Raw genomic sequence first — 23,262 nt, forward strand, 5'->3', positions numbered from 1 at the left:
AATAAAGCTAAAGGAGTCAGTTAAGAAAGGCTGCTTTCAGCACTTCGTTCTGTTTTTATATCTAATATACTGCAGGTGCTATAGCACTGTACTAATCTAATACTAACAGCACCTCTGTCTGGAGTCTGTCCAGAAGTTCCTTTTATGTATGCTATCAAGCAATTATCTATAGTAGACATAGTGTGTCTCTATTAGTAGCACTTCATTCAGTGAAAGAATTACTTAGTGCTTTGCTGTTATTACCACTAGCAGGATGTATTGGATGTATGTGGGTGTATTCCACATACGCAAGAGGAAGATGCTGCTCTAATGTAAATCACTTAGTGCTGTTGATCATAACTGATGACAGATGTTAACCAGATTAGCAATAGCTTTTAACTTTAGGAAAAAGCATTTTTGCTATGGCAGTTTACTTTTAATTGCTCCAAAATTAAAAGACTTCTTTTTAATGTAAATTAACACATTTGATCAGCTTTCTTGCACCTAAGTACATTACTTTGGAAGTGGTAAATGTGAAAACTCTTTGTTCCAGGCAATATTTTTCATTTAAAATAGATATGCTCTTTAGATGCAAGAATTTTGCCTTCTGAACTAGAACATCAGAAGACCTCATTTTGTAATACTGGCATTGGAAACAGTTATAATGAATTTTCGTAAGAAGTTTCAGTGTTAATAGCAACTGGAGAAGGACTTGCTATTGATTAAGTATTGCCCACTGAAGTCTAGTGTATTTTATAACTGAAAGAGTCTCCTTTCTACTCCTGTTTCTTTAAAAGAATTTAATCTAGCTAAGTGATGATAGTGAGTACAGTGCATTCAGTCCTCCCCGGTAACTTTTTTATGTTATTTTCGGACCTACTTTCTGTGTGTGAAAGATTTAAAGAAATAAATCAAAAAAGGCTGTAATTACTCTGGAAAAGAACATAGTATTGGTAAATTTCTGAATGTAGCTCTTTCAACTAGAGCTTTAAACCATCTTGCACTGGGATTTGATGTGAGGCTTTACAGCAAAGTGTTTCTCTAGCAAAACTAAATTATGATGATTTGTTGTACCTTTAGTCTGTAAATTACCTTACTCAAACTGGAACAATAGAGTTTCTTGGTGATACCAAAAGATATAAAGACTGGTGGTGAACAAATACAGTCTTTAAAATGTCAGCTACTCATTTTTTAACGTTAACGTTTTTTTCAGCTCCCAAAGGAACTGTCTTCTGAAGCATTTGACAAGACTATTTTAAGAGCACTAAATCAGGGTTTTCAGAAGAGGGAAGAACGAAGGCATGCTGATCTTGAGCCCATAATCAGGTAAATATTTTAGCAAATAACCTGAAATGCGTCACCTGAAAAGTGATTGAAGTCAAACTAGATGACTTTTAGGGGTAGTGGAAATTCTGCTGCCTAAACACAATTTGTGAAGAAAATGGGAAGGCAGTGATGAAATGGATACCTTTAACTCTTTTTTTTTTAATTTTTTTTTCCTCTTTAAATTAAGACTCTTATTAAACTTTAATGAATTACTTCTTTAGAAGTAACCATACAATTATGAAAATATTTGTCCTGAGCTGCATTATATAGCAATGATTGGCGCTTCAGCGAGGGTCTTACCTCTGTTATACAAGGGTGTATTTAGAAATATTAGAAACAGTAATGCAAAGTGCATATGTTCTACTTTTATGTCAGGATAGAGTGAGAGACAGAACAGAACTTGGAAGAGAAGAAACAGTAATAGTGAAGCATGTATATAAAATTAAATGTAGCTCACACATTTGTAAGAAAATGGTCCATACCTCATAACCTACTATCTAGCAATGAGGGGGCTTGCTGGAATGTGGGACATGTTGGTCAAATCCTGTAACTCAGAACAGCAATATGAATTTGGGTGGGCCTCCCTGCTCTTTTTGTTTGTTACAGATACCTTATTCTGTTTGTTCTTTCCTGTCAGGGTTGTTCAACCTTGTTCGAAACAAATTGTTCACCAGGTTAGGCAATGTCTCTTGAGTTAGGGTACTTGCTGAAGAATCAGGCACCACTTTTCAAGCTCCCACTCGGAATATACTGCAGGTCCAAGCATATTGGATCATTGGGTTTTGTCTTAATAGCTTAGCTTTAGAAGATATGGAGCTGCTGTGTGCCTCAACCTCCCCCTTCCCAATTTTCATTTACTTTGATCTGTAATACTATTTGTCTGTCTTTATTGGCTTGATTGTCAAGCCAAAAACTAAATCTGTTTGAACAATTTTTGGTTAATAAACATTCTGGTTTTAAATGAATGAACTTGCTAATAGAGGTTGACTGAAGAGAACGTATCTGTAATACAGAAAGGTTGTGAAGCCTCACTGCACAGTAATTACAAACCCAAGAGATTCAGTTTGAGGATAACCTTTAAACGTATCCAACCATGTTATAGTATGGAACTATAATTACAATTTGCAAGCTAGGTTGTGACTATACTGGAATGGTACGTGAATAACCTCGTAATAGCATTACTGTATATGAATTTCATTTTCTTACAGTATCAGTTTAGCATAAATATATATTTATTTGGGGGTCTTAAGTATGTGCCCAATTGCCAAAAATTGCTCTCCCCTTCCCCCCCTCCAAAAAAATAGAACTGGGTAGTGCTTCCTGGCAAGCAACAACTGAAAACTTGGTGTGGGATGTAAAAACCATTCTTTCTTGGCCTGTTCTTTTATCTGAAGCTAATAGAAGTTGTAACTGACCTCTTGGGAACAGACTCAGAGCAGTGCTGAACTGTATTGAGAATCCCACCCTTTGCTCTTGGAGATAATTATGAAACTGAAATACTGACATTGTAGGTGAATTCAACTTTGTGTTTAACCAAATAAGTGCATTTCAGGAACCGGTGCGTTGTTTTGGGAAATTAAATGTTAAAATATAGAGTCCAGTGCTTTTTTGACTCAGTCCAAACTCCTCTTTGATAAAATGTTACAGGTGGTTAAAATACTTGAATTGGGATGGCTCAAAAGCACATACCTTCTAAATTAAAAAAATTCATCATATCAATTACTTGTACTGGCTGTACTCTGACCTTACACTAGCACTGAACAACAAAGCTCAAAAGTAGCATTTAACATGGTTTATGCTGAATGTGCAAGTTCAAGTGTTTGGACTTCTTAAGAACTGCCTACTTTGCTCTTAAATGGTGCTGTAGTAAATTTTTGTATTCTTCCTATGGACTATTACTTAGTTTAACAAACTCTCACTTAAATTTCAGGCAGCTATTTTCAAATACATCGCAAGCTTTTCTGCAGAATCAGAGAGTATACAACTTCTTCCAATCAATTTCATCAGAATCTTTGCACACTCACAGTAAGAAATATCCTAATACTGTTTTATGTAACAAAAAGTCTATAAAAAGCTATTCTTCCTGTCATGCCTAATTATGTTTTTATAATTATGTATTCATGTCACATGTGATCCACTTGTCATATTTGAACTCCCTGCCAATGAATAGTCGCTTCAGCAGATATTCGTGCTTTTGACAGTGGGAACACGCTATGTAGCATCAGCTTGTGTTCTTTTCTTTCTTTCTTCTCCTCTGTACTATCATGCTGTTAAAATAGGTAATTATGAATTGAGTATGTGCAACAGCTTGGGACTTTTTCCTTTTAAGAAATCTTAAATTTCAGAACAAAACACTTGAGCTGACCCAAAAAATCGCATCTGGTTTTTATTTGGTTTCTTCTGGAGATGAAGTGTTTGTCTTGATATTTAAGATTCATTTTGGGTATACAGTACATAAATAGTGGGATGGTCCTAATTTCAGAACATACAGAGTCTTGTCCAAAGCATTTGCATTGCAGAGGTTTCCTTGGTGGACCTCTTACCTACTTGCGTGTTACAAGTTGTTTGTACAACCTAAGCTTAGCTTCTCTGTATGGATGCCTTGGGATGTGGTCTTTGTTTCTGTTGAATCTTTTCTTCTTTCAGTGCATGTTATGCAGTATGACAGTTAAGGCACCGCCTGTGAGGTCATTGCCTCCGAAGTTGCAAAAGACCTTAGTAAGGAATTGAATAAGTTGGAGTTTTCAAACACACCGCTCATATGTGCTTGGAAGAAAATAGAGGCATGACGGCTGACTTGAATTTGAAATGATGAGTGTTGTCTGTGACAAATGTATTCTTTCCATGATCAGATAGAGGCCTTGTGATTAGCGTAGGAGCTGTAGGTCATGTTGTGATTTTTTTTTTTTTTTTTTTTTTTTTTTTAGTAACACTTAGAACATTCTTACAGGGCAGTTTTGTGAAAAAGTTAAGCTAATGAGGTTCAGGATGGTTGTGAAACTGGCTGGAATTTACTGCTGTGAAAATTCTGACAACTCTGTTGTAATGAAAGGCTGCATGGGGAGGAGTTTCCAAAGTCCAGAAAGATTTGTGTTCATGATAGGCACACTGCACAGCGTATGCATATTTTAGACTGTAGGCCACCTCTAGGTGGGAGAAACTTGCAAGTGCGTTGTTGTACATGATTATAATTTGAAATGGTCTGATAAAGAACCGGTGCCAGGTTCCATCACGATAAACTTAACTGGATTAGTGCAGGGCAGAAATGGTCTGTAAGGGTAGGTAGATCAGAAGGGTAAAATGGACAAATGTCAACTCTGCAGGAAGTCTTACAGATTATAATGTGATCATAAATGGGAGATAATTTGTATAATAATAAATAAATAATTGGGTACATGAAAGTTCATGACGATTTGTCAGATCTAGAATGCATGACAGAGGATGAAGGTCTTAATTGTTTAGCAGAGAGGAGGAAAAACTCAAATGGAAGATGACTTAAGTCTTCAAATACCAGAGAGTCATAATGTAAGGAGGATGATCTGTTCTCTCTGATGGATAAGACAGAAAGCACTGGGCTTAGCTTGCTGTGAGGAAGATTAGGACCAGGGTCAGGCAAGAATCTGGTGATTACCAGACAAGTCCAAAGCAGTGAGGCAGGTCTGAGGTCAAGGCAGAAAAACAAGTCAGTAGATCAGGGTTAAGAACAGGATCAGCAAGGTACGTGGCCAGGCACGGGCATGGCTGCAGTGCACCCCAGGCAAGGGCCTGAGCTCAAATGTGGCTCCCAAGCCAAAGGATGAAGGCCCCGGATGAGGCCTCTGTCAGTTCTTTTCCCAGCAGTCTCACCCAAAATTGCAAAACTGCACTGTATTAGGCTGGATCTTGAGCACCAGCAGGTGAAGCCCTTGGGAGGGTGGGGAAAAAGGTTGCAAAGCCCATTGGTGTGGTTCAGGGCCCTGACATTGAGTTAGATATTAAGAAAAAGTTTGACGAAGACAAATAGTGTTATAAATCTAAGCAGACTTCGTTTTCTTTTGAGAAGGGGGACTGGATGACTTGTCTGGGGTAGCTCACCACAGGTGGCCTCTGTGTTTTTCTAGGTTTCCTGCTTGGGATTCCTGAAACCCTGCTAATACTTGCAATTGCAAGTTAGCCTGTGGTGGCATATTTTGAATGTGATGACAGTGTGGGAGGAGGGAAGGAAGCTTATCTTTAAGAAAAACTTCATCATAGTTCTCAAACGGATGTGCAGAATTAATTGGCAGACAAAGCAGTTGTGGCTTAAATTGGTCTTCAGTCGCTATTTAGAGTTGGGGATAAAAATGTCTCTTCACAGAAATACAAAAATATCCACCCTTTCTGAAGGGTATGGTTTTAGTAAAACCTATGTGGAAATAAATTCTATGTTCAGTGAAGGGTCTTTATACCTTAAATAATAGTTGGGATCTCACGCTGAATAATATCTTCAGTAAGCGTAATTATGCCACCATGGTTCCATTAAGGAGGAAATCAATTAGCTCCCTTCTGGTTCATAACGTCAGTTATTTTAGACACTTTTTCAGGCTGGAGTAGACTTTTGATTCCAACAGACTTATTAGAGCATGATCCCTGGGGGCTTAGCATGTTCAATGCAGACAATATTCAGAAGGATCTTCCTATCAACGTTTCAAGCTCCTAAGCTTTCAGATGCTTTTACCTGCACTAACTTGGAACTTTTTGAGAAGGAAAGAGTAGACTCCTAGAGGTAGATTCATTACTAAACTTAGTAATTTTTTAGAGCATTGCAGTAGTATTTTTGCAACAAAACTGTTAATATTATTGCCACTTCTTTTTCCATCCTGTCTGGCATAAAAAGGCAGAAATTGTGTGTTAAGGGCACTGGAATACTTTAGCCCAAATTAGGTCTCTCTTCGCAGGTGAATGATTTGACAGTGGAGGAGTGTAACTTGTTGTAGAAGAATTCTAGTAACTATCGTTGGTCTCCTCTTATTTTCTGCTGTAACACAAAAAAGATTATAAAAAAATCTGAGGTTTAGGATAATAGGCATGTTTTTAATTCTACAATCACAATCCCAACCTCTTGAAATTGCAGCATAGCTTTAAAATTGTTTTGCACGCTCTTTTCTTCAAAATAAAAGTATCTCCATAGAGCCTTTACTCTTGGAGATGGCCTGCTTTGAAGGAGACACTGGTTTGCATGTGGCAATAATTTGAACATCAAGTTCAGTCTTCCAGTTTAGTGCAGGCATTCAGGAACTGTCTAGTTGTTCAAGATCTATAAAGTTACTACGTGAACTTTATTCTCTGCAGGTAACTTACAACCCTCTTTGAAGACGGTTAAGGCACCAGAACACTTCAAGGAGGACAGTTCAGAAGCTTCAAGTCAGGAGGAAGGTAGTTGTGTACTCAAAGGTGGTTCTTCTCCGAGAAATTTTACCACACTCAGTTCTGGAAATCATGCAGTTGACTGATTTCTTCATTGATACAAAGCTGAGAGATTTGAATGAAATCTGCTATGTAAACGAAGAATTTTTGTATACTTTCAGCAGTTTCCTTAGGAGGTTACTGTATAATCCAAGGAGTGGGAGTGTTCATAGACAGCTCGGAGGCAGAAGTTCACAGCTGTGTTGAGCAACCAGGGAGATGTACTTCACAATTTACTTGAGCTAAGACTGTTTGTAGCTTTTCATGTCCTTACCTATTCTTCAGTTACCAGGGTTAGAAGTTGAGTGCAGCATTTCAAGAGTTGCAGACTGTTTTGCATTAAATGTGCCAAATTTGTCTAGCTTTTAGTTTTACATAGAAAGGATGTTCAAGTTTTCCTCTTCTTATTCTTAACCTATGCTGCTTTTATACTCTGGACTGTTAATGAGGACTGTTTGGGACTGTAGTGAGTATTGATTACAGTCTGAAAGCTGGTGTTTTCCAAATAGCTCAAAACCAGTTCACATATGGAAGCAGCAGCCTAGTGGCTGGTCAGTAATTCCATTCTGAAAGGATTGGCAAGCCAGTTTCGCATTGTTTTCAGCGGCAAACAAGCATAAGCTTCTGGTAGGTGGAAAGGATGAGAAATGGGACTGACAGGTGAACATGGACCACTGAACACTTACACTAGCTTTCACAGAATGACACCACTCTTACCCTGTTACACTTTAATAACTAATAAGAAGCTTGCAGTTGATCTTATGTGCAGTAATCCATATATGCAGTTCAGACAGCTTTCTCCTATTTAAAAAAATCATTAACATATTTTTCTTTAGAATTCAGAACGCACCAAGTAAATTTACAATATATTTGGAAATCGCTCAAATATTGTTTTATATACTGTCCTTAAAAAAAAAAAATCTGTTCACCTGAGGAAACTACAAATGCATTTCAGAACACCTTTTGTGCCATTTTAGTGAAGTGCTACTAGAGTTTTAAAAATTGTGATTCCCCCCCCCCAAATCATAATTTAGACTTATGTGTAGCATTGAGAAGAGTTCAGGCAAAATGATAGCTACCCAGAAGGCTAAGATCATCAACAGCTGAAATTCAGAAAAGTTGCTTTTGTTAAATTGTAAACAGTTGCCTTAAAGAAAAGGGCAGACCATGTCTCTAAAGTTCTTGTTTGAGGCAGTATCTCTCTTTATGTCAATTGTAATTTGCAAAGCTTTACAGAATGCAATACTTCTGTGTAAGACTTGTCTTCATTCACTATTCAGAATGTGTGACGTAGTTTTGAGATTAATTTTAGCAGTTCAGAAAAAAATCACGAAATTCTGTACTTTTCTAACTGAATCCTTTCTTTTCTCTCCATCCTTTCATACTGGGTGATATTCAGTTACGCATTTAGTGCTTATGACTAAATATAGAGGTGAGCAAGCATAAACAGTTGTTATAGTTCCTATTTTTCTGTTTCATTCTTCTGTGAAATGGAAGGTAAAGAACCTTGATTATACTGTCTGTACAAACTGATCTGTCCTCTATGCAACACCTGTTAATTTCAGCACTGTAAATTAAGCCTAGCCTGTTTAACAGAGATGTCTTCTGCTAAATGTCGGTAGTGATAGAAAGATGAATTTGTTGGATTGATCTAAAAGATTAAATAGGAATTGCTATTGAAATTATGCTTCATTTATTTTTTTCCAGATGTAATGCAACACACAGCCGTTCACAAGAAACATAATGGAAAAAGTCCTGTTGCCAAGTAGGTACTATGATGTAATGTGACCATGCTAAATTTCTGAACTTCATTTGTTAGTGCTTTGAGAGTATGTGTTTCTGTCTAGATTAAAGCTGTTTTTTGGGGTTCCTGTATGGTTAGAGTGGGGTGTTCTTGTTTTGTTCTTTGTGGTTTGGGGGGGCATTATTAACTTAATCTGTATTAGAAAAATATTTCAAAAGATCTTATTTCTAGATCTAGAAAGGTCTAGGTCATTTGGAACGCTGCTCTTTCCCAAATTTTGTGAATCTTCACTACTTGAGTTGATGTTTTGATTTGTGTTTATAAGCTGAGTAACATAAATTTGTATTGCATGTATTTTTCCCATGTGCGCACACACCCATGCATACACTGAAAATTTCCAGTGCTGGTGATTTTAAGCTTTCCTTCAGTAGCTTTAAAGATGACGTTATAGAAGAAGGTAGTCCATTCTTTCCCTTGTTTGGTAGCAAAAGCACGTATACCTTGCTGTTTTACATCCATTGTAAGTGGAAGCGCTTCTTAACCATATTAAAGTATTTTATATATGCTTTCAGATATATGAAGTATGTAATGTGAATTCACCCTTTAATGTATTTTAACCAGAAGCTTTGGATACATTTGCACATAGTTGTGCAATACTTCAACTATGTTAAGAGAAAAAATGGATACAAAATTCATTGTCGTTTACAGTTTTGTTCTGTGTTGTTTTATCTGTAAAATGTATTTATCTCAGGGGGAAAAAAATAACTTGGAATTACAATAGTTAGAATATAAACATAGCACAAAACAATGTTGGTTAAAGTTCACAGATCTTTAACAAACAAGATTCTTGTGAAATTACCAGTTGGACAACTTAGTGGTTTGTTTCTGTGTTGTTTTTTAACCCTCCTACTTACTCTCAACTTATATTTCTTCAAGAAGAGAGTGTCATCTTGACAAAATCTCTGATTATACCAGTGGATGTACAGCCTACTATGAAGTCATAAGAGTGGGATGTAAACTTACGAGCATATCGTTGCTAATAAAAAAAAAATAAAATTGTCTTTTTCTTATTCATTGTATAATAAAGTATACTAAAGCTGACTGTAGTTTAGGATCTATCTTTCGGGTAGGAAAGAGAGGGACAAGCCTTTCCACAAACTTCCATGATAGCAACTCCTTTTGCTAGCTGTTATTTTCTGTTTATTTAAGAGGGTTTACTGCTTCACTGCTGGAGGTCTGCTAGTCCTCTCCTGTTCACGTTGTATGTCTGTCTTCTTAAAATCCATGCCTGCTACTTACGGGTTCTAAAGAAATGGCACCGAATGAAACTTTTTTCTTTTAAATACGTATAAAACTGTCTAGCGTCAAGAGCAGTTCATCTCAAATAGCATTGGTACATTTTAGGAAAATTTGTACATTACATCTGTCTACCTTTTGTTTTTATTCAATACGGCAGCCTTACTCTTGAAAAAGGTCCAAATGTTTACTGGTAAGAATGAGATTGGACATACAAAATAAAAAATTTAGCAGTATCACAGCTTAGATGAAATGACTGCAAATTTGGCAGCAGATTCACTTAACTCCATTCGGCAGAAGTTTCTAAAGTGACCTTGCTTAGATCTCTGAGTCAGGGGCTCATGTCTGTGTTTCGGGACCTTCTTGGGTTCTCACCATTTTCTTAAACTATTTTTTTAATATTCTATTGTACATCTTTTAAGTAGTTTGAGCACTTACTTCCAGAGGTATTTGGTAAGTAGCTACTGGAACTTCAGCACGTCTTGTGCTTTGGAGTGAGCTAGGTTTCTGCCATCATGGGAACTCCGTAACATTTCATATTGCAGTAGCCTTCATGAAGCAGCTTGCCAACAGCCCTGAATTAAAAGGCATTTTCAATTATCAGCATAAGTATCTTGGTAAGAATTTAAAGGTGTTAACTCCCTTCCCCTCCCCTGCCCCTCCGGCATCCAGTCAGTAGTAGGGCATGGTTTTGTATGACAGGTGAAAAGTTTATAGGTCCGTGTGCTGACTCTGTCAGAACCCTGACTGTTTTTCCAGCAGTCTTTCTTGACAAATGCTCTGAGACGTAGTTAAATATTGCTTCTGACCGGCTGCTGTTCACAGAAGCTTCAGTGGAAGGCATTACAAGGTCCAAAGTAAATGCCAAATTCAACTCCCTTTTCCCAGCACTACTCAAAACTAGCAATCCCGGTTTCCAAGCACTACTCAAAACTAGCAATCCTGAAGGTAAAAATATAAAAGCAAGAAGACTGTTTTGAAATTCAAACAAACACAGCTGCAGTATGATCCGCAAGTAGCCATGCGTTCCTTTTCTTAAATGTCTCTTGAATTCTGAAACAGGGATTACAAAGTAATTCCAGCTTTGTCATTAACAATAAGGAAGAAAGAAGATGAATTCAGAATACATTTCTATCTGCAAAATTTCCCCACGTCTGGTATGAAAAAAGCAAAAAAAAAAAAAAAAAAAGACTTTGTGTGCAGAAATATCCATGGAAACTCTTCTCTCAAATACTGTTTTCTACAAATTCTGTTGTTCTGAATTTTGCGTCAGCTTACAGCAGACAAATGAAAAAGGAACTCCAGTTATGTTCAGATCATTAGTATAACTTTAGAGCACAAGAACTCCTGTGATTTACATCTTTTAAATCTCTTGAGAATTTCTAGGGTTTTCTGAAAGCAAAATACCACAGTTTCCCAACATGATGCAAAAACGTCTATGTTGGTAGGAAAAGCCTGCAAGTTTGTTCACATTGGCATAACTTTCATTTTTTCCTTTCAGCAGCACTAGCAGTGCAAAATGTTCTTCACTGGATAGCCTTAACATACAGCACTCTGAGCAAAATGGGGTAATGGACTGGAGAAGAAAAAGCTGTATTGTCCAGCAGCACCCAGAGCACTGTACAAACCTACTTGACCAGGTGCGTTGCTGTTTTTTCTTTAAAGCAATATTCTGAGACACTTGAGAAGACTGTCCACTACACATGATTAGATTTAGCTTCAAAAGATGAAGAGCCCTGCTAAAATTGTACAAATAAGTGTTGACGTTCGAGTTGCTACTGACTTATCTTGATTAGAAAAACCCTCATAATTATTTACCACTATCTCATAAAGTTGCATATTTTGTTGATGAATTTGTAAATAAAACTTCCCAGTAAGACAGAAGTAATCAGAAAAGTCTAGTGTTCATTTCTAATCAGACGCTTTCCTGTTACTGTAACGGATTGTCATCAGAGAGAATTTCTATGTTATTGCAAGAATTTCTATGTTATTGCAAGGAACAAACCAGAAGCTGTATTAATAACTAAACCATATTAATGCTATAGTAGGGACAACAGGTTAAACATATTCTTTCTATCTTACCTGCATTATCTAAGTAACTTAAGTATTAATCTTTGTTGAAAAATGTTAATAGCTAGATGCATCTACACTTTTTGTGAGATTTGTGTCTCTTCAGTGGTCAATTTTGATGTGAGTATAGTTGAGAAGAATTACTTATAAATAAAATCATCTGCCGAAATTGAGGGAAGGAGGGTTGCTCAGTGCTTACATCTGAAAAACCTTGAATGTTAAAATTGCTTAATATTACTCTTATTCCACATGCAGAATTTGGCTATTGATTATTATGGGGGGAATAGCAAGGCAAACAAAAACAGTTCCCTTATTTCACAAAGCAAGGTAATGAATTGAGATTTGCTTCTAAAGATTAAATGGCAGCCTGCAGCAAAGCTTGAAATATTGCAAGCTTGAGGCAAGAAAAAAATTAATATACCAAAGGAGAGGAAAAGCTACTTCCTGTTTAAAGGATGTCTGAATGCAGCATACTTGGACAAAGATTATGTCTGAATTTTCATAGATTTTACTCCTTTGCCAAATATGAGATATTACTAGCAGCTAGTAATAGCATACTTAAAGAATTATGCAGACTCTGGGGCTTTTTCTTATGTGCTTCTAGGTTACATTCTAGAGTTTAGTTCAGCAGCTACCTGCAGTTTAAGGCTGGGTACCTGCTTTGTCGCTATGTAAAAATAATTTGCCGCGTGTACTTCTCACTCCCCAACCATCAAATAATTCCACTTAAATCAATAAATTCTGTAGCCCCTTAAGCATTGTGATTAGTCTTTTTAGCAGGTATGTGATGAAACACATTCGTTTTTATCCTCAAGAGGAAAGACAGCGTGCAAACGATAATTTGATTGATATCTTTGGAATGTTTGCAAGTAGTAATTTGCTGAGTGTTTTGCTGATAATGGCATAAACACAAGACAAGATGCATTATTCTAAAGGCCTGGATGCACTGTACAAGCAGTTGTTGGTATGGTTATAGCACCTGTGAGCGCGCTTGTCTTGGACTCATGGACTCGTCAGTCTAGAAGTGATACAAATTCTGTTTGTGATACAAATTTTTGTGATACAAATTTTTGTGATACAAATTCTGTTGTTTGACTGACGTCTTTGTATTTTCTGTCTAGCATACAGCAGAAAAACGAAGTCTGTCTACGGTAAGCAAGAAGAAAGGAAAGCCACAGCTGGAAAAGTAGGTTTCCAATGTAACCGGTAATCCAGAAATGAAGTGTAATGCATTCACTCTGATAAGCAGAGTCTACAATCAATTAGGTGCTTTGTTTTGCTATTGTGGGACAGGAGCTGGCATAGTGTGAAGCCAGTCTACATAAAAATCCTTATTTTATCTTCTGAAAAGAAGTAACTTGAAAAATGGAATGTAATTGTACGCCTTCATTTCTCAAAATACCAGTTGTCATTTAGCAAAAAGATGAAGGAGCGCAAGTAGGTTCCTAACTGATATTGAATTGCCTTTTTTCCCTTTATATTTATTTGAATCTTAAAAGGTGTAAAGCTCTCCAGAAAACACTGAAAATCAAATAAGGATTGACAGCAACCTTTAACATTACGCAGTGGGTGGTAACTTGCTAAAATGTTTTATTGAAGATAATTTGCACATCAGAGGGCCTCAGAACTTCCTGTGGGCTGCACAATCCTGCACTGTGAGGAAGTGAAAACATTTCCACCTCTGCCTACTTCCAAGCTGACTATCTGTCATTTTGTTACTCTGTAGCCAGATGCTTTTAATGCTAGTCTGGCGTAGGGCTGCATTACCACACATCAGCTTTCAAAGGTGACTTTAGAATCAGCTGCACCATTTCTTTTTTTGTGTGTTTTCTTTTTTAGCTCTTTATTCATAGTGTTTAGTAACACTACTTGCAGTTTAGTTCCTGGTATATTGCACTAACAGCCTTTACCTATTTGTTTATTATCTACATTTGTTGTTATAGCTATTAAATAGGCATTTCTGGCCTGGAGTCACTGCTTTTGTTTACAGTGGCATTACATGTTCATTCGTGGTTGGATATTTGTGCCCATGCATTTGGGGGGGGGGGGGAAACACAAACACGAAAATTATTTACACAGGGAGAAAGCAAAGAAAACTGACTGCCGGTTGAACAACAGGACTAATGGAGTTAGAGTTGCAGCATCACAGCACATCCGTACAGGGACAGCAAAAGGTAAGATGTTTTTCCCCAAGCCGTTTGTAAGACATAGAATTTCCAGCTTTGCTGATTTATTCATTGTTCTGCAGTAAAGGGGAAATCACAAGTCTGAAATCTGTTTTGGTGCAGGTCAGCATGTTGGCTGTCTAGTCTGTGCTTTGACTTGCTGTATAGAACATGCTAGACTCAGTCTTCTGTATGCAGTTGCTTAGGGTATGTCTCTTTTCATGCATAACTGGAAAAATACTAGTAAAGTCTCCATAAGTTGCCTTATGTAGAGTAGTAGTTGCAGAAGCAGTTAATGTTGGGCTACTTCTGTATGAAATTTAGCAGTCTGAGCGTGTGGAGGTCCAGCATCTCGTCATTAGTGTTCTCTTTGCAGCTCACTAGTTTCTTCAGCTGTTGTGTAATGACCCATGAGGAACCTGAATAAAAACCCTCTGATGCAAACCATTGATGAACTGTAGTGTGTAAAGCAAGTGACTACTGAGCTGCAACACAGAACTGTGTATGCTACCCTAAGAGGGTCTTTAAGTTCGGGTCATCCAGCAAAATGTAATGTCTAGGCCAAGACTTGTGTACATCAGTCAGTTAAAAGACAAAATGATGTTTGTGTTCTTTTAGTAAACTGAGTCTTCAAGCTTTATTACAAATTTCTGAAGGGCTACTTTACCCATTGACTTTGACACCTTGACATTTTCTAGGCTCCCAATATCAGCTGCAGCCTTGCCTCTCTTATGCTTAGTTCTCATGACAGAAAGTTGACAAAGAATTTGCCTTTTTCTACACCACCTAATGGGCATAAGTGTTGAAAGGACTCTTACAAAGTGCCTTGTCTTGCTCTTGCTTCCACTTGGGGTACAGTCTTGATTAAGCTTTCATTCTTTCTTCTCACCGCTTCTCGCTGTTGAGAGTTCCAGGTGGATCCCCTTCTGAATTATTGCCGTGTGTTTTATGGGCAGGTTTTGTTACCTTCTACAAACAGTATTTGGCTAAAACTTTAAGAATTCACAGTTCACAAACTTAGCAAAACCAGGACAATTTTAGAAAGTTACAGCTAAGGGCTGTACAAGCAGAAAATATCCTCTACAGGGCAGCTTTGCTGTGTACGTGTCTGATTGATTACTGTTCTTGTTGTCAGGCAAAACACACTGAGCTTTTATGAACTGACGATAACTTTAACAGATGGTGCAATTTTGTGTGACGAGGTACAAAGTTAAATAAGGAATGCTTTGCCATAAGAGTTCTGTCCGCTCACTACCCACTACAGATGTGAAACTGCCTGTCTGATACCGTTGGGCAGTTAAGGCCACTCCAAGAAGAAACTGAACCCACAGAGGCTGGAAGCAATTAAGTCCTGCTCAGAGATGAGCTTTCTACCTGGGCATTTGTGTACAAACATCAAAATACCCTGTTGGAGACATCGTCTAAAGAAAAAATTTCATGTTGCAATCTGAATCTCTGCCTAGCTTTATGTATCCAGGCTTGGTTGGAAATGCTCTGTTTTGAGTCAGTAGCTCTTAACTGCATCATGTTTTCTTCCATTTTTCCTCCCTATTTTTAGCTTTTCTGAGTCATCAGTTAGTTACACTTGTAACTTTGAAGACTTGATACCTTGTAACTAGCACTTTAGACGCTTGCTGTCAGTGATGCGAGGTTGGCACTGCTGCTCCAGGTTACGTTAGGTATTCGAAACACTTGTTAAAATAATTGGACCAGTTACAGGTTTAATTCAGGAAATGGTTTCAAGAATTGAAGCATTAAGGCAGCTTTTTGATGACTTATCCCAACCTGTTATACTTGCAATGGCATTAATAAATGAATTAATAATTTATACATAAAATAATAATTTATTAGAATTAATAAAATAAATAGTAGTGTTCTAAATTTTGTCCTGGAGTTTTGCCAACTGAGGTTTTAGGTGTTGGTGTTTCCCTGAAGCTAGTCTGGCATATATTCTGAGAGAGGGTGCATCTGTCTTGCTCCTTCACCTCTGAGGCTGAACTTGAAAGCCAGAGCATACTAGCTACCTACTTGACTTCACTAATAGGATCTAAACCCACCCTGACAGCTGGTTTCCAGCAAATGAGTTTCCCATGATCCTATTCAGAATTTAGAAAACAATTTTACACTTTTTTCGTTCACTTCCTTTTCTTTAAACAGGTTTTGTTGATACAGTTTGCTTAAAGCCTGTTCCGGAAGAGTTAATTGTAAAAAGGTGTATTATTTTGATGTTGCCAGCTGAGTTAGCTTTCTGCCTTTGCTGGTATGACCAGGGAGTATTGCATCTCTTTGAATGGAAACGTTTGATTGCTGCCGTTCAGAGGAAATTATTATTGTAGTACAATTTGGTACAAGCATCACAAAATATATTAAGGATGATCATTCTTTTCACTACTCTGCATAAATACCAATTTTCAGTGTCACCTTTAACACCAAGGATTCAGTGATCGCAAATTAAGATGCAATTAAGTAGGAACAAACAAAAATCTGAACTAGCGTGAGGTGTGAGCAAACCAAAATAACCTCGCTTCCATATACTGAGATTAAAAATAAGAATGCCAATTTTTATTTTTAGATCTGAATTTGGACGCTGGATCTGGTCATGACACATGTGGAGAAACATCATCTGAAAGTTACAGTTCTCCTTCTAGTCCACGACATGATGGGAGGGAAAGCTTTGATAGTGAAGAAGAAAAAGACAGAGGTGGTATTTATGGATAGTGTGCATGAATGTCTTTATTCCTAGACTGATCTCTTTCTCGTATTAATTTTAATTAGTTTCTCAATTTTCTTAGCTGCTTTTATTTCTGAGCTAGCCACAGAACACATTTTGCTTTGTGGGTTTCGTGACTGGATGGTTTGAAGGCTTCTAGCAAATAGCAGGACTGTTTAAATACCGTTGAGTTTTAGATTACTACATATATGTAGTAATTTTCTGGTCTTGGTGGAGTAGCTTTCTTGAGAAATTTCAGCAATACAGTAATGGGAAAAACTTTGGCCTATAGCGGACCGGTTTTATATTGAATTATGTGTCTGAGAGGTCCTTCTTTTTGTATTGGCAGTTTAATTTGCCGCTCCTCCCAAATTTGAGTAAGCTGTGTTAATGTCTTTCTAGGTAGATGCAAATTCCTAATTCGGTCTGTGTCCTACTCTTCACATTTGCAGATATACACAAGTCAAAGACACAGCAGCTAGTTGGGCAGTTTGATATAGGCAAGTGATGGAGATTCACCTAGCTTGATTTGAATGAATGAAAATAATCTCAAAGTTATTCTAATTCGGGAAGACGTAACTATCATTTGCATCATCAAACTTGGGAACTTTTATATGGGTAAATGAGTCCAGGACGTGACTATATTGTGCCAGATTTGTTCTTCTGCCTCTGACAAATGCTCTTGTCTCCACAGATACAGACAGCAATTCTGAGGACTCTGGGAATCAAAATACAACCAGGTTTACAGGCTACAGTGCTGTCAGTTCATCAAATATGAACAAATCGTCTGCGCAGATCTCTTCAGTGAATAATGAAAATGGAAGCCTTTCAGAAGAGCCTTTGAATGCAAAGTTTCAACATATTTCCTTCATGCCTGCCTTACACTGTGTGATGCACAGCGCTGCCCAAAAGCCTGAAGCAGTCGTCCCGCCACCCATATCTGCAGACGGTAAAACAATGGGAATGCTTGTTACCACGCCTGTTGCTGTCTCGCCAGTGAGAGAGTCTGCAAATTCACCTCCTGGTGGAATGGGCCCAGTGACCTCTGGTGAACCTGAGAAACGCCTTGAGCTGATGGCTTCCCCTTTGCCAGTCCCATCCACTTTCCTTCCACATTCTGTCCAGCCTGGTAGCCCTGCTTTGCATTTGGCAATACACAGATTGAAAATGCCCTCTCCACAGGGGTCATCGGAAAGTTGCACAGTTAATGGACCGCAGCAGCCGACAGGAAACTTAAGTATTGGATCACCAAATACTGCCTTTATCCCAGTCCACAATCCAGGTAGTTTCCCAGGATCCCCAGTTCCTACTACAGATCCCATCACAAAACCTGCATCCCAGGTGGTAGGACTGAATCAAATGGTGCCTCACATTGAGGGAAACCCAGGAGCAATCCCTCAGCCTACCAATCTAAAGGTAGTTCTTCCAGCAGCTGGTCTCTCCACAGCAGCACCGCCGCCACCACCAGCTTCATACGCTTTGCCAGGCAGTCCTCATGCTACCAGTGTGTTGCCCAACCAGAATACAAGCGTGCTAAACACTGTAGCGACTTCCTCGCCACCTCAGTCAGCTGGTTTAGGTGTTGGTCAGGTCCAGTCCACTGTTCCTCCTGCAATACCTACGCATACGCCAGGCCCTGCCCCTAGCCCAAGCCCTGCTTTAACACACAGCACTGCACAGAGCGACAGCACATCCTACATAAACGCTGTTGGAAATAATAACACTAACGGGACAATGTTACCTCCGCAGCAGCTGGGATCTGGTCCTTGCGGTTCTTGCGGACGTAGGTGTAGCTGTGGGACCAATGGAAGCCTTCAGATTAATAGCTATTTTTATCATAATCCACTTCATGGACAAGTCTACAGAGTTCCATCTTTCTTCACTCTGCCATCACTTTGCAATGGCAGCTACCTCAATCAAGCACATCAAAGCAATGGAACACAACTTCCTTTCTTCCTGCATCAGTCTCCATATGCAAACGGGCTTATGCATGACCCAGTGATGGGGAGCCAAGCCAACTATGGTATGCAGCAGATGGCAGGATTTGGGAGGTTCTATCCTGTATATCCAGCACCTAACGTAGTTGCCAACACAAATGGGTCGGGACCCAAGAAGAACGGGAACGTTTCATGTTACAATTGTGGTGTAAGTGGACACTATGCGCAGGACTGTAAGCAGTCATCCATGGAGGCCAGTCAACAAGGTAATCATGATAACTCCCAGCGGACTTGCTTTTGAGTTTAGCGGTTTCACTTTACCTTTCTGAATGTGCTGTTTCTGGTCTTGCAGAAAGGTGTGCGTGCGTGTGTATGTTTTGTGTAAATGGTTGTGCACTAGTGACCTGCTCTGAAACTGCAAAGTATCTTATCTCTGCCCGAAAATTTTGTAGAACACTGCAAGGGAACAGGGTTCGCAGCGTGAAGTCGAAAATGGGTGTGATTCGGAGCTGGGAAGTCGAACTATATCAGCCCTAAATTGTCATTCTTTTTTCACTGGTTGGTTTTTGGCATTATGTTGAGACTTGCATGTGGTTTCAATTTTTCCATTCCTGTTCAGTGTTTTTTGGAGAGAACTCATTGGCAAAAAGTGAAAGATATCAATTACTGCCTATGATACCAACTGGGATTCTTAAAACTTGTAAGAATTTAAAAAAACCCAACAGACTGGCATTTGATAATAACTTTTCTAAAGCTTACCTTTGCAGAGTCAGCCATCTTTCTGTGCCCCATCATGCAGTACATAAATGAAACATGCTTTAACTTTTCAGAGAAGTTGCAGCAAAAAGGCAGAAACCAATTGGAACTAAAAATCAAAGGAGTGGCTTCAGTCTTATATGCCATTTCTCTCTCCATCCAGAAGAATGGAGAAAAAGCGGTGTTTGCTGAGAGCACAAACTATTTTTGATTCTTGGCCTGTGCCCATTCTGACTTGACTTGTTTGGTCGGACTGGAACAGGAAAGACGAACTTTGATGGGGGTCGTCTTTTCTTTGCCTTTTTCCAGTAAAGGTAAAGTCCTATATCTACGGTCTATGTCTTTTTTAAACTTACAGTTTTAGCAAGCAGATGAAAGAATAGTATAAAATCTTAGGACCTACGTTAAAAGGACTGGCGGATGATAGTGCCTTTTGAAGAGCATGTCCATTTTGATACCTTGTAGTGGTTTTGTAATCCATTTTAATTGTGAGCAGTGACTTAGTAGTTCTCTTTCCTGTTTTAGGCACTTACAGACTGAGATACGCACCTCCCCCTCCCCCTTCCAATGATACCTTGGATTCTGCAGACTGAAACAAGTAAACATTGCCTACTTAAACTGAAGCTTGGGAAATCGGGGGAAGGTGTGTGTGGGAGGCGGGGGGTTGGTCTTGTGTTTTGGGACATTCCCGGTTCTATATTCTTTTGGAATTTTTCATTGCTTTTGCACCTCTGTTCCATACAAAAGAAGAAAGCCGAGTCCCTGGTCTCCTCCTGGTTCTACAAAAGGCTTGCGTAATGCATGTAATTCAAACACACAGCCAAACAATCAAAAAGAGCATTCAAACCATGCTTTTGCACTGAAGACTTGAGACATGTGCAATGTTTACTGCATTTTTTAAAAAAAAAAAAAAGTCCTCTGACCTCTGACATCACTGGTGGAGCAGCCAGCCATATGGTGAAAGAAGAAACTTGGTCATGTTCCCCACCACAATCTTCTTCCCTCCCTCCCTGTTCTCCTTATGCTGCTGTTTTATTTTCTTTCCCTGTTTGTCCACGTGGATTCGTTGGACTTGCATGAGTGTTTAGCAGTTCATACAGACCCTGCCCGTACTCTAAATTAATGCTCATGAATTGAGGGGAGATGTTCAAACGTCCTATTAGGAGAGTCCAAAGGAAAACACAATACTGTATGTGTACTATACCTGATAATAACACACATACGCAGCTCTTGAGAGTCCCAAATAAATACATAGAGCAGGAAGGGGCTGAAACTGTGTGGACTGGAACAGACTTAGAAAAATGAACGAGCTTAAATTGTCAGATTTTTCTTCCATTGTAGCTTTTTAGCCTGTATGTTCAGCAACAAAGGTGAAAAAATGGTATGAATGTTGTACTCAGTGTGTTTGCATTTGTAATGAAAGTTGACAGCATTTTTTCCTTTTTTAAAGCTATTCTACATTGTGTCAACACAGAATGAACGTTACTTGATTGAATATTTTTTTCCTAAACTATTACAGTGTTGCATTGTACTCTAGAATGTAAATGTTTTATTTCAAACTGAACAAAAGCTATGGTTTTCTACAAAATAGTCAGGTATTAGTATTAGAACCTGTCTACCAAATAGCAAAGTCACTATTTTATAACAATTTACCACTATGCGTAATTACGGTATAATGTGAAAGACCGAAATGAGTGTTAAGATGGTATTAATCACGTCAGTATCATGAGTAAGTAAGTTTAATGCTGCTGTATTTTTTATTTTATTTTTAAAAGCCAATATATGTACTAAATTGCTTCCAGGTAATATTTGATTTCCTAAAGTGCACTGAGGTTATCTGGAAGATGAGTGTATTTTTTGACTGCTGCATTCAACACCGATGAACAGCTACCACTGTATATCCATAGGGTTTGGCATTCCTCACAGTTCATGGCAGAAATGTTTTCTTAAAATCAGACCCGGTGTCCGGTAGAGGGATGAAATAAAATCCATCTTTGGTTCAGCCATCTAATAAATTGCTAAACAAACAAAAAACTTGAAGAAGAAAAAAAAAAAAAAAAAAGCTTGATTACTACATTTCTTCATAGGTAGCATTTATATTTATAGCACCAGTGTACATTTTGAAACTTTTTTCTTGGAGGGGGGGAATGGGGAGGGAGGTAGATGAAAGCTTTAATTTAAAAAAAAAAAAAAAGTTTAAGTAGTAAATGAAAATTATTTTGATTAAAATTTTTATTTGATCTGGGTATTTTTGGACCACTTGAAATGAATGAACTGCGTTTGAGTTGAAGTGAGGGTGTTAAACCACCAATGGACTTGTATTGTGAATTACCTGCCAGTTGTACTTTATGGAACTTATTTTATGATTTCAAATACTGTACTGTAAATAGGAGGTATGTTACCTTCTCTTTATTTGTATGTTTACCATATACTTTGATATTTGAAATGTACTGGAAAGGTCACTTATATTTCTAGAAGAGATTGGATTTTATGCAACCTTTTTCCTTGAATTAACAGCAATAAAAAAAAAGAAAAAAAAAAGTCCCTGTGTGCAAGTACTGTCCTTTGTCTCTGAGAACAACGAACCAAGTGTGATGCTCTGCTTCTGGGTATAGGGGTGGGATCGCGGAAGGTTTTGGCAAGCTACTGTTTTGGTTGGAATCTGTCACTTTGAAGACAAAGCTGAGAGTATTTGACTTAAGGTCAGTCTCGTATCTGAAGTCAGGATACTGTCTCTTGGTTTGAACTTCTTTGAGATGGGTAGATCTCTTGGGAGAAAGAGGATGTGCGATAGCCCCAGGACTTTGACCTAAACTCTTTCGGAACAGTTAAGCCCGTGTTATATTCTGACGGCTCCTGGATTTCGGCTAAAACCCAGTTTAAACATGCATTTTTGACTGCAGTGCAAATAAGGTGTATGCTAGGCATGTAGTAACTGGAAAGCGAGGTCTCCCTTCTGTCTGCTAAAATAGATGGAAGGTCACCAGGAGTTGCCGGGCGTAGGGAAGCAGCTCAGAAGTGTGCAGATTACAGCTGAAGGGTCTGATACCGATGCAGTACCTGGATGTGCTGGGGTGGTGCTGAGAGAGAGAGGGGTATGGATCGCTCTGCCACCTCGCTTTATAGACTAATTCCCGCTACTGCTTAGCAGCAGCTAAGGGGTCACAGGGCTGAGGACCGCGGGCTATCTCAGATCTTTATCCCAGCACAGATGAGAAGGCTCCGAGCTGCCAGTGAACTCAACCTCTTTTCCTCAGGCAACTCCCATCATAACGGGGGAGTGTTGAAACCCAGGCGTCACGCAGGCATCATCCTACAGCTTCCATTTCTGCCAGCGCCTGGTGTCCCCTCCCTGGGCACAAGGGAGCGCACGCTCCTGACCCAGGCATTTGTGAATTATCGTATTGCTCTGAAAACGGTATCTACTACTAACCGTGCCGTCCGAGTTGCTGATACTCCCCTTTGCCTGACGGACACCATCTGTGCATGCTGCAAGCAACCCTGACTTTCATAGATCCTGGTTGGATCTTACTGATTCAAAAACTTAAAAATGCATACCCTCTGGCACAGCAAACGGTATAAAATGCCCCATTCTTCTGATGCTTGTTTTGCTGCAGCCCTAACAGCACTCGTACCGAGCTGTCAGCTTTGGCCACGCCACTGCTATCGGGGCAGTCGGGTTCAACAGCAACTGCAGCTCAAGAGAGAGGAGGCTCTCTCCTACTGAGGGGCTTGGAAGCTGTTGAATGCCCTAAAGATAAATGAGAAAATCCCAGTAGCGGGTTGGCCGGGGCAGCTCTCCGAGCTGTCCGGGAGTGACTCCCGAGTACTGCGCTGCTCCTGGTCTGTACTGCC

The 23,262-nt window shown here is 38.9% G+C and overlaps 1 protein-coding gene across 8 annotated transcripts in view; it reads left to right on the plus strand.

Moving 5' to 3' along the window:
- Window positions 1–21,281, plus strand: part of ZCCHC2 (zinc finger CCHC-type containing 2) — a 44,067-nt gene extending 22,786 nt beyond the window's left edge. For 2 of the 8 annotated variants that reach the window (XM_087761811.1, XM_087761786.1), the window contains 10 exons: window positions 1,193–1,305; window positions 3,236–3,330; window positions 6,616–6,699; window positions 8,437–8,494; window positions 11,274–11,409; window positions 12,961–13,025; window positions 13,919–14,013; window positions 16,577–16,705; window positions 17,409–18,917; window positions 19,933–21,281. In XM_087761811.1, coding sequence (XP_087617937.1) covers window positions 1,193–1,305; window positions 3,236–3,330; window positions 6,616–6,699; window positions 8,437–8,494; window positions 11,274–11,409; window positions 12,961–13,025; window positions 13,919–14,013; window positions 16,577–16,705; window positions 17,409–18,917; window positions 19,933–20,000 — 2,352 coding nt within the window. In that variant the 3' untranslated portion in view covers window positions 20,001–21,281. Of the gene's footprint in view, window positions 1–1,192; window positions 1,306–3,235; window positions 3,331–6,615; window positions 6,700–8,436; window positions 8,495–11,270; window positions 11,410–12,960; window positions 13,026–13,918; window positions 14,014–16,576; window positions 16,706–17,408; window positions 18,918–19,481; window positions 19,722–19,932 lie in introns of those variants that run through there. The other 6 variants (XR_015705665.1, XR_015705667.1, XR_015705673.1 and 3 more) reach the window with 6 other exon arrangements.
- Window positions 21,282–23,262: the final 1,981 nt, after the last annotated feature.

Source organism: Nipponia nippon, unplaced genomic scaffold (genome assembly GCF_047370975.1).
Source record: "Nipponia nippon isolate SJK-2023a ecotype South Korea unplaced genomic scaffold, ASM4737097v1 scaffold_1, whole genome shotgun sequence".
In the NCBI taxonomy this organism is placed as follows: domain Eukaryota; kingdom Metazoa; phylum Chordata; class Aves; order Pelecaniformes; family Threskiornithidae; genus Nipponia; species Nipponia nippon.